The sequence below is a fragment of the Pagrus major genome, chromosome 1 (genome assembly GCF_040436345.1).
Source record: "Pagrus major chromosome 1, Pma_NU_1.0".
Taxonomy (NCBI): domain Eukaryota; kingdom Metazoa; phylum Chordata; class Actinopteri; order Spariformes; family Sparidae; genus Pagrus; species Pagrus major.
The window spans coordinates 26,793,166-26,804,691 of NC_133215.1; the positions used below are offsets into that span (position 1 = coordinate 26,793,166).

Genomic DNA, 11,526 nt, shown 5'->3' on the forward strand with positions numbered 1-11,526 from the left:
AGTTTGTGAAGACGGTCAGTGTTTTACTTCTTTGATAAATTAACGGTTACATGACGTACAAATGGTGTGGCGAGTCTACAGAGGAAGTTTAAAAAAAACAAAACAAAGTCAATTGAAAGTAGACAATACATCTGATGAAGATAAATGGTGAAGCCTAAAAAGGTAATACAAACAGTACACTAGCTAGCTACCTGTGTGAAGCAGGCTACTGTATGGATCCAAGTCCCCTGGTCTTTCCTCTTGACCCACCTGTAGGCTACATACCTGCCCACACCTAGCCTATCTCTAAAAGCTACTGACTAGCCCGAGGATGTTAAAGTGACCTGTCTCATCTGTACAAATTCATTTGACTTTTTACTGCCAAGTGAGAGGCCATCAAAAAATGTGATTTACAGGGGCACTATATAGTTAGCAATATAGCAATCATCAATGTTATTTGTAACAGATGTGCTGTTCCTGTGAAGAAGGCCTGTACACGCCCATAACCCATCTGTTATTATGTTCACATTCATGTCTCAATTACGAAGGGACATTATTTTTTACATTTTAATAAACCTGATGTCTCCATGTGTGCCGAATAATGGCGGAAAGTGAAAAGAGTTGAGTTAAACATTCTTGAAATCCTTCTAGCTTTACTTCAACCTGCGGTAAGATAAAATGCTACACGCACAATGATGAATCAGTAGTAATAATCCAATAATGTAACACTCACAGGGGTCATAGTAGAGCTGCATAATATGATCTACTTTTGATATTTTCAGAACACTTACTGCCAGTAACTCTGTATGGGAATTGTTGAATGCAGGGCTTTTACTGGTTGTATCTTTACCTTGAGTTATAACTTATTTTACATAAGTAAAATAAAAAACAAATGGAAAATGAGTACCTTTTCCACCCCTACTTGCCAGATGTCTGCTGCAGTAGACAAAATTATTCCCAAATAACACATATCTGTGTATGATGTACGCTTTAAAAGCCTCAGTAAAGTTGAAACTTAGTATGTCAAAACAATACTTAAGAAACCTCTGCTCATGTTTCTTTTTAAATGGAACTGGAAACCTCAAATGTCTTTGTGGTGTAGCAAGTGGGAGGAAAGAGCCTCTCTGCTCCATCAACTCATACATTAGGACCAAACGTCAGTTTCCAAATGATGAAACACTGCTTAGTGTAGATCATGTCAAGTCTACTGTCACACACGATAGTTTCCATAGATTCAGAGAAAAGGGCAGATGATGATTTTTTAGCTGATTATCTGATTATTTTCAAAATGGTGTCAAATTATATTCAGTATTGAAATTTACAGTTTAAATTCAAACCAAATGTTTATTTAGAACTGTTCCTTAGTGGATTTCATATAAAAAAAAAGTCCTCTGAAAACAGATCAGTTTGCATATAAATCATTTGAAAAGTACTGGAACAGGACAACATGAAATTGTGAATCTCAACATATGAAGCAACACTAAAAAGCGCCATTGTCTCTTACTACCATCTACAGTAAGTGTCCAAACCTCAACCAAACCATCTCATTATGATCTTCAAGACTGTCTACTCTCTTTTTATTTCCGTCCAGTGTGTGTGTATGTGTGGGCGCTCCTTGTTATGCTGTGAAATCGGGTGCAATATTTTCAGCCACTTAATGCAGCACTTGTTTCTCACAGCATCCTGTCATGTGATTTCCTTTGAGCTGTCAGAGTGAGTGTATGTGTGGACAGACTATACGTACATCTGCTCCACCTGCCAGATAGTGAGCCGCACCAACAGGGCCCTTTGAGGAATAACACCAACTCCAGATCAGCTGCTCAGGAGTCTTCACTTCAGTGTGTGTAACTTGTGACCCACAAGCAGGGGTATTTTGATGCCGATTGCGGAAGTAACTTTCTTTTTTTTTTAGAACCTTGAGTGGCAGCGTTGGTAGAGATGTCTGCTGTTTTACATGAAGTGAGAAGAAGTGTTTGTTATTAAAGAGGAAGTACAGTGAACAAAAATGGAGGAGCACGATACTGTCAACCTCATGAGACTCATGTCAGGTAACAGAAAAATAACTCAAATGTGGCTGTGGAATTATTATCTCTAAGTTTGTATGTGTGTGTGTGTGTGTGTGTGTGTGTTTGTGTGTGTGTGTGTGTGTGAGAGAGAGAGAGAGAGAGAGAGAGAGAGAGAGAACGTTTTGCTGGTTCATCAGTGTGTCTGTACTTATGACACTGTTTGTGTGAATTTATGCAGGATTATCCTGAGTAATACACTTATAGTACATAATATACTGTACCTTTGCATAGTTTCCTACGAAATGGAACAAAGAGATTACTGCATTTTTTGTGTTAAGAAAAGGTTTCTGATCACAGGACCACTCCTCCTGACGTACTGTCAAATGGACATTTCTCTATTTTTGAAGCAGCAAAAGTAACCAAAAGTCATACTTGAGTAAAAGTTCAGATTTGATGATAAACACAGTATAACTGGTAAAAGTGAAAGTCATCCATAATAATAATATTACCTGAGGAAATGTCTTAAAGTATCTGATATTTAATGTACTTGAGTATGAAAATACTGTTCTGGCAATAAGTGTACTTAAGTATTAAAAGTAAAAGCAAATTATACATATTGTATGTGTATACCAAGGAGTGATCCATTATTGGCCTGAGCAGTTATTTGATCTGATATTCTGCATTTTTCTAATGATGGGAATTGGTGTTGTTTTGCATCCGGAAAGGGAGGGTTACGAATAAAATAAATTAATTTAAAAACACTCTTGTTTTGCTTTGATGCAGCGTGCAATCTGCAAAGAAACAAGTAACTAAATATCGAAATGACTATAGTGGAAAACAAAATAAATGTTGTGTAATAGAAAGTACAATATTTATCTCTGAATTGTAGTGGAGTGGAAGTATTAAGTAGCAGAAAATGGAATACTCAAGCAAAATAGTGAAGTACCTCAAAACTGTACAGTACAGTACTTGAGTAAATGTACTTACATTTCATCACTTTAAAAAACATAGAAAATTAGATATAAACTAAACAAATCTACAGAAGCTGAAATGATTGAACAATCAAATAATTAGTCAAGAGACTGAATAAAATAAAACAAACATTTGCCAGTTTCAACTTTTCAAATGTTAAGATTGGCTGCTTTCCTCTCGTTCATATGATTTGTAAACTGGATAAATTTGGGTTTCACACATTTGCCACATTCACCATTTTTCTGCAAGTGAAACACGTTGGATATAATCATTGACTTTAATCTACAAACATGTCATTCTCACCACAGATGAGAGCATCCATTCCTCCCTGTCGTCAGACTCTTGTGAGTACTATCAGACAGAGATATTTGATCAGCTGCCCAGCATCCAGGCCAGCCGACTTGAGCAAAGCAAGCAGGGTCTTTTTGAAGCCTGCGAGGCCTCCCAGGGTGGCCAAGAACCAGGGGAGAACATCAGCCATGGCCACCTGTCCAGAGGCCCCAAAGACAAGGCGTCCACACAGCCACTCAAGAACCTTGCTATGTGTATTCAGGGGAAGAGAGATGCCAGGTGGGAAAGTCTATCACACAATCCTCAAATCTGCTTCTTCTCATTCTACTGTGATACTCTAGTAGAGGAGGTCCATGCTTCCACCTACTCCAGCACAATATATAGCTTAATACAAACCTGGACTGTATTTATTTTTCTACCTGTATCCCACTTTGATCCCAACCTTTTTGGGGTTTTTGACTCATAAAATGAAGCATTGTTTGCTTGCACCATGTTAACTTGCATATGTCTTACCTTTTAGGGGCCTGAAGATGTTAAATTCAGATCGCAAAAGGGAAAGATTAGTCAATAGGCGAGAAAAGTCTCATGACCTCTCAAATGTATCTTGTAATTCTGTTGAGCATAGTGTCCACACTTCCAGGTTCAGCCCCCCTGGTGTCCCCATGTTCGAAAAAACACAGCTAAAGTGCTCCCTTGGATGCCTCTATGGTACATGAAACATGATAAAGTGCCCTTCAAGTGGAGAAAACAACTTTATATCACAACTTTCTTACACGGGTGCCGCTCCACATACAGCTGGTGCCCTTTTTTTTATTGTTTTTCACCCACGCATATAGCGTCTATCATTACACCCTACCTGCCTGGTAAACACCCATGCCTTTCACACATCCACACCTCCAGTTTATATTGCAGTCTTTCTGTCAAAATTAGTCCCAAAGTCAATCTGAGAAAACCCAGATTATGTGACAACAACATCACCTGGGTCATTTTCTCACACTATAGCCACAGTAAACATACAACAGTTTTTTGTTGTACTCTCCATGATTAGTACACTGATCTTAATGTGTAAAATCAGTCGAGTGCCCCTTTAAATCTGTCCGAATATTTGTCCAGGAAGTGTTTGTTTGCCTCCTTTTTAAAAAGCTAAGTGTTCATAGAAAGTAAAGAGATAAAAAATGAGCTGCCTCGCCTTCATGCTGTGTTTTATGATCAAATATTGTGTTCATGGTGTTTTCATGCATTTATTAAATATCATATTAATGCTGCTGATTAGGGACAGGAGGAGGATGGAAATCAGCAACATTGGATTTTGGGAGTCGTGGAGGCAGAGCCAGAGCATCAACAAGAAGAGGGTTTTGGCACAGATGGGAGGAGCTCTAAAAGGCCTGATGCCATGGCAGCACACTCTGCGCACCATCAACGGTAAGAATGGCCTGAAGTACATTATAAGGGTTTGTTTCGTTGATTTCCACTGTATTTTATTGCAATCCTGACCGTCACTGATCTGTTCCAGGCAGGTTTGGAGTCGGCGTGAAGGCTTACTTTGTTTTCCTCAGATATCTGGTTTACTTGAACCTGCTCCACTGTGCTCTTACCTGGGGTTTCATTCTGGGGCCAACAACATTTTACGGCAGGGGCAACAGCAGTGGTGAGTCAGCTGTAATGAGAGATTACAGTAAATTAACCACAACTAAAAGTAGACTCAGACCCAGTAGACCTACAGAAACTATGTTGTGTTGTTCTCTGTGATTTTACAGCACCTTTGAGGTTTGGAGGCAATGACTCTGTTTTGGATTTCTTCCTGGGATCGGTAAGGGTTTGTATGATTGTATGTGTGTGTGTGTGTGTTTTCTATATGCTTTTACTGCAATGTACCTTCTCTCTTCCTCTCTGCAGGGCTACCTGGATCGTTCACCAGTCTTCTTCAGTTTCTATACTCGTGGTTCTCTGAATTTGCCGTGCTTGAATACACCTCTGCTGTACCTGGCTGGAATCCTCACCATCCTCTTCCTCAGTCTCATCATGGTGATCCGCAGGTCAGTAAGGATACAACTGCAGAAGAATAAAAAAGTTTCATCAGCCATTTTTCTCATATTAAATCTGTTCATCTGTAAACATCTCTGATAGGACGGTGGTTGGCTACAAGCACACCTGGATCCTCGGGAAGCGATACAGTGTGAATGTGAGCTATAAGATCTTTTGTGGTTGGGACTTCTCCATCCAGGACCCTGCTTCTGCTACTCTCAAACGCAGCTTCATCAGAAACGATCTCAAGGTGAATGGCTGCACATGTAGTAACTGCATGCATGATAACACTTTTGTAATTTACCATGGTTACTGGCCAAATGCTGGTAAATTGTGAAGAAGCAGTTCCCATCCTAATGCCCTGTAAGGAAATATATGCATTGGTTATGTTTCTTCTCGCTATATTTAGGTTTTTCCTTTAATTTCTCACCTCTCTTTCATGAACAAAGTACCTTTTTATGGAGTTCCCTACTGGTTATTTGTATTAATTATCAAGTCCAGTGTCCAGGATTTAGTGTTATCTATTGGTGAGATTGCAAATTGCAAAGACCCCATGTCTCACGCTGCCCTGTCGTGGCCGCTTGAAATGTGAAAAATGCAAAATCCCCATTTTAGAGCCAGTGTTTGGATTGTCCATTCTGGGCTACTGTAGAAACCTGGCACACATTGTGGAAGAGGACCTTCTCTGTCTGTAGATATAAAAGGTTTATTCTAAATAAGCAAAAGCACAACAATACTTAGTTTCCTGTGAGTATGCACTAATGAAAACATAATTCTGAAATACTTTATTCAATTTCTGCCAAGAGATCACCGTAAAAAAATTTGTGTGGATGGTTGACCTAACAGTTTCCCACCCTGCTTCCAAAACACATGTATGCACACACACATACACTCACATTCATGCAGAGTACATATACTGTATGCACGCCTATACAGACACCTGGTGGCAAATGTCAGTAAAAAGTTGTGTTTACCTCCGTAATGATTGAAGGCCACAATAAGCAACATTGTCCTTGTGTTTCTAATCTTTATGTATAATAAAGGGTTAGGGTTGCAGCGGTATGAAATTTTCACATATGATAACATCTGAAAAATAGCAGTCTCATGGTATATGGTTTTACACAATTATAATTATTATTATTTTACAAAATATGATCTTAACTTAATATAAACTTGAAAATTTCTATTTAGTAATAACACTAACACACAAGAATTCAATACCTTGAATAAGTAATCATTAATTTTCATACCACACAATACCTTGAAAACAGTGTATCGCTGCAGCCCTATGTACAACCAGTTCAAAGTGAAATATAAATTACCAAAGCTCAATATAAAGAGTTATTAAAGCAACGTTATGTGACTTTTTATCCTTAAAATACCAGCTTCAAAATCATGTTGATGGTACAGTGTCTTGTAACAGGGTGAATGGTGTCTCTGTCTCAGCTATCACTTGAGAGGGTAGGATCACAGCGTTACATACATGTTTATTTATTGTTCATACATGTTTATTTACTTCCTGCTATGGATTTATGCCATGGGCGACATCTGGGTCAATGCCCGGTGTCGGGACTATGGTGCATGAGCAGATCGCCGAGGCCAGTTCAGGTCTGACTCAGGCATATACATGAAAGAGTAAATTGACTTCCAACTGCATTATCTGGGTGTGTTAGTCCGACTTTGAGAAATTTGATCTAGTACGATTTCAGTCGGTTTAACATGTTTACATGGACTTCAAAAGTCTGGTTTCAGTCGGACTAACACAATTGTCCGACTTTTTCTAACATCATGTAAACGTACTGATTGTTACAGACCTGGGATTTGTATTTATCACAGTGGTGTTGCACTCAGATACCGTGGGGGGCGCCAAATCACACAAATGCCAACTTCTGCATAATGTTGCTTTGATATGCTGTTCTTCTGTTGAAGCATTTTGGGGGGGAAAAAACACAAATACATGTCCTCCTACTTTCTAATTTGCGATTTATGTTTCTGTGAAAATACTTGACGGAAGGAAGGAAAGGTTTGCCATGTGGATATATTGTATGAATCTTGTTTTTGTGTGTGTATATGTTTTAATTTGGTGAAAAACTGCTATATGTAGATGGTCACAGTGGAGAGGTTCTCCTGTATTTCTTCTGTTGGTCTTCAGCTGTTCCTAGAGGAGCAGAGTTTCTCCCTGCGTGAGGCTCAAAGAACACTGCAACAGAAGGTCCGTCTCTACCTTCTCAGGTTCATCCTCAACCTGCTCGTTCTCTCTCTGCTGGGTGGAGCCTTCTACCTTATCCACTTCGCCACTACAAAATCACAGGCTGAGGTACAACTTTGATGCTGAACATCTGGTTTTCTCCCAGTGGGTTAGTTAAAAGGTTTTCATATCTTACACACTTGACTGTGTTTCTTAGAGTTCCATAGAGCACCACTGGATGGTCAGTCTGGTCCTCGAGTACCTTCCTCCCATCACCATCAACTTTGTCAACCTGTTCCTCCCCCACATGTTCCGCAAGATCTCATCTTTTGAAGACTACTCTTTCACCATGCAGGTCAATGCTACACTTGTGAGGTGAGGGGAGATTAACGCAGGATAACCTAATTGTACACACACAAACACACACCTGTATGGACTCACTCTGGCTTTTTCTTCAGGAGCATCGTCTTGAAGCTTGCCTCACTGGGGATCTACTTATTTTTTGTCTTTCATACAACAAAAAGTCAGCCAGTGAGTTGAGAGAGATTTGTGTTTCAACATCCTACAGACTTTAATGAGACATCAAGTGCAAAGTGAAGCTTGGAAATCTTTTGTTTTTTCATTTGTGTGCTTCTTTTTCAGTGCCGGGAGAACAAGTTTGGCAGAGAGATGTACAAGCTGTGTAACTTCAACTTCCTGGCCACTTTCTGCAGTGCCTTTCTCTTGAACTACCCCATGAAGTGGGTTTACTTGCAATCAACAGTTGCTTTCTCTTGTGGTTTGAATGGAAAAATCACTGAGTGTCTTGAGCAGATTCAACAACAGTTAACTCTCTGTGCCAACTGTCTGACAGGTTACTGCAGGAGAAGTACCCCTCATCCTTGTTGACCCGGCTGTTGGGGAAACGGTATTTCCTGATACCGTTCAACGTCTTGGATCTGGTGTATAGTCAGACAGTGTCCTGGGTGGGCGTCTACTATTGCCCACTCCTGCCGCTGATAGGAACTGTCACACTCATGGCCACGTTCTACATCAAAAAGGTTGCCTGAGTTATGAGAGTGGACAATCTACACATGAGCTGGTCAACTATCTCTCTCTCTCTTTGTCTCTTAACGTTTAAATCCAGTTCAACAACCTGTACTTGCATGAACGTCCCAAAATATTTAAGAAAATTACCTTAAAAGAATAATAAATAGTTATATTTCTTTAATAGATAAAACAAAAACAACTTACAAAAAGCCATACAGATATCATAATGCAGATTAAATGACTCAATAGGAAGAATGTAGAAGTAACAGAAAACCTAATACACAACAGTACACGATGGTTACAATAAATGAAACAGAGAAATTCATAAATCAAGACTCTGACAATCAGCTGGATGTTATTATGTGTTTAGTTAAAAAAATTATACTGACAAATCAACTTTTTTTTGTGCAGGACGATTGATAGGGTAGCTGCAGTGACTTCCCGGAGTCTTTTCGTCGCTGTGATGTGGAGACTCCATTAAGTCACTGCACCCGGACAACAAACAGTGTGGCGCATTGGGCTGGCTCTACACTTTGGCTTTTTACAGATTATGCAGAAAGGAAATAAATTATTAATAAGTGGATGTTAGAGGTGTTGGTAGGTGCATTTTGTTATCTTTGGACAGAGCCAGGCTAGCTGTTTTCCCTGTTTACAGTCTTTATGCTAAGCTAACTGTCTTCCAGCTAGAGCTTCATATTTAGCTTACGAACATGAGAGCAGTACCAATCTTCTCCTCTATTTCGTGGCAAAAAAGCAATGAAGTTTCCCAAAATGTCAAAATATTTCTTTACATAATGTACACTGATATATTTGAATCATTCCTGATTTTTTTCTTTCTTTGTGTCCTGCAAAGGTATGCAAGTTAGATATCTGCATATTCTCTGTTTTCATTATGTCCTTTTTCCTCCTTTGACTCAGTCTATGATTCTGCAGTGACAGATTGCCAAAAGGCTCATTGACAATCAAGTGTATTTGAACGTTTTCCAACAGTGTTCATGTCTCTCTTTGACACCGTCTTCAGTTCACGGTCCTGCGGTGCTGTGTGGCAGAGGAGAAGATTTTTCGAGGCTCCAGCTCCTCCGTTTTATTCCACTTAATGTTGCTGCTCGGTCTCGTCATGGCTGCAGTCACACTGGGCTTCAACTTCTACACGCAAGACATAAAAATGTACTTTTTACTGTAACTTTTACCATTTTACTTTAATGTCCACATGTAACAGTGTTTATTTTCAATTTCTTTCTTCAATTGTTAACGTAAACACATATTTGCCCTTTTAGCAGTAGAAAGAAAGATCCCTTTTTTTTCTCTTTATTTTCTTCTGCAGCTCATCTTGTTTTCCTCCTGTTCACCCTTCAGGTCCTCCTGTGGTCCATTTGGAAATGGAGAAAGTGTGTTTAACGTGACAGGAGTGTGTGTGGCCAGTCTCCCAAGCCCGGCACGGACCGCTCTCCGCTACCTTTCCTCCGAGGCCTTCGCCCTGCCGCTCATTCTAGCTGAGGTGTAAGTATGCCAAGAGACTACATGTTTATGCAGATGTTGGCTCTGTATTTACAGTGCGACGGGTTTTTCCAGTTTGAATAAGAACAAGTACAATCTAGTTTGTGTGCGTGTTGTGTAAAAGTAATGATCAGCAGTTAATACAAGCTGTTGTGCAGTACTTTTATCTGATCTGCTGGTCTTTGAACGCAACATGAAACACATTCTGTCTCCTCAGTATAATCTTAACCTCGTATGTGTCACGTGGACGAGCCAATCAGAAGGCCATTGAGAGACTGAAAGACATGCTGGTTATGGTAAGTCACATGCCATCAGACAACTTACACGCTCACAAATTAGTCATAGACAGACGATAAGGAAATATTTGAGTTACACCCAGTTGATTTGGTTGATGCAAGTGGATCATTCCTACTGGGATCTATTAGTGTGATAAGCCTTTCTGTTTTATCTGTGTGCAGGTTTTGTCTATAAATTTGTATTCCTTTTTCCTCACAGAGCAGCTCAGATAAACGATTTCTGGTGAAACAGCATGCCACCATACTCAGACGTCAGAGAGACACCAGCAGGGTCCGTGCTGCAGCTATCAAAGAGGACACCCCCCACAACCGCTCGAAGGTCCCCTCCTCCACGCATACAAACTGATTAAAGTCCCCGAGCTGTCGGGCCTGTCCACGATCAGACTTCGAGGCCTGGTGGTGGCTGGAAACAAAATACTGATGAACTTTCACTTTTTCCAGTTACATGATGCACAGTAATAAGAAATGCAGTTGTGACCTTTTTCTGCGAAGGTCTTAAAGGGGCACTATGTAGTTTTGGAGAAGAGATTCGAAGTCAGAATTTTAATATTTACAATATTAATGAGGTAATAATACAAATATTTATTTTTCCATAACTGAATAAACAGGTCCCTGGAACAGTGTTTGAAGCTAGAAAGGTGGTAGGGTCTGCCAAATATAAACAAAGTAAAACAGTATTAAACTGTGTTGCCCTTTAAGGTCAGTTTGTTTATTCAGTTTATTCAGTCATGAAAAAAATTAGTCACTGAAGATCTTTCTCTTCTGATTTAAAACCCCAAAACTACATAGTGCACCTTTAATATAACCTTCATATAATACATTCTCTTACTTCTGCAGTCATTTTTCATTGGATTGATATTGATCAATTTTGAGTTTGTTAAGCTTAATTTGCAGCCAGTGTTTCAAGTTTTTTTTTAACATGTTCTTAGTAAATTTAATAATTTAAGCATATGAATGTAATTAAACTCATCATTTCTAGGATGGTTGTAGCATTTTGTTGTGTTCCAAAATGTCACTTTACCTGTACTCAGTAAACTGTGAATGTTAATGTTATAAATATACATTTCCTGTTCATTAAACCTTTGTGGTTTGTGTTTTTTTAAAGCTGTATTTGTGTCCAACATCACACAGATGGCTAAAATGAAACCAAACATGAAGCCTAACCTGTTATCTTCCTGCAGCACATGTGTGACACCCCTAGTGTTTACGCACACACACAGAAACACACTGAACCGAGCTAGGG

General features: G+C 39.4%; 1 protein-coding gene across 1 annotated transcript; it reads left to right on the plus strand.

The window, feature by feature from the left end:
• The first annotated feature begins 1,689 nt into the window (after positions 1-1,689).
• On the plus strand, positions 1,690-11,362 carry tmc8 (transmembrane channel-like 8). Its single transcript, XM_073472529.1, has 16 exons — positions 1,690-2,027; positions 3,266-3,527; positions 4,522-4,670; positions 4,762-4,896; positions 5,006-5,058; positions 5,145-5,284; positions 5,376-5,523; positions 7,426-7,590; positions 7,679-7,836; positions 7,920-7,992; positions 8,104-8,201; positions 8,315-8,501; positions 9,512-9,657; positions 9,847-9,990; positions 10,205-10,283; positions 10,483-11,362. Exons 1-16 carry the CDS (start codon positions 1,985-1,987, stop codon positions 10,627-10,629), a joined length of 2,127 nt encoding a protein of 708 aa, XP_073328630.1. The 5' UTR covers positions 1,690-1,984; the 3' UTR covers positions 10,630-11,362.
• Positions 11,363-11,526: the final 164 nt, after the last annotated feature.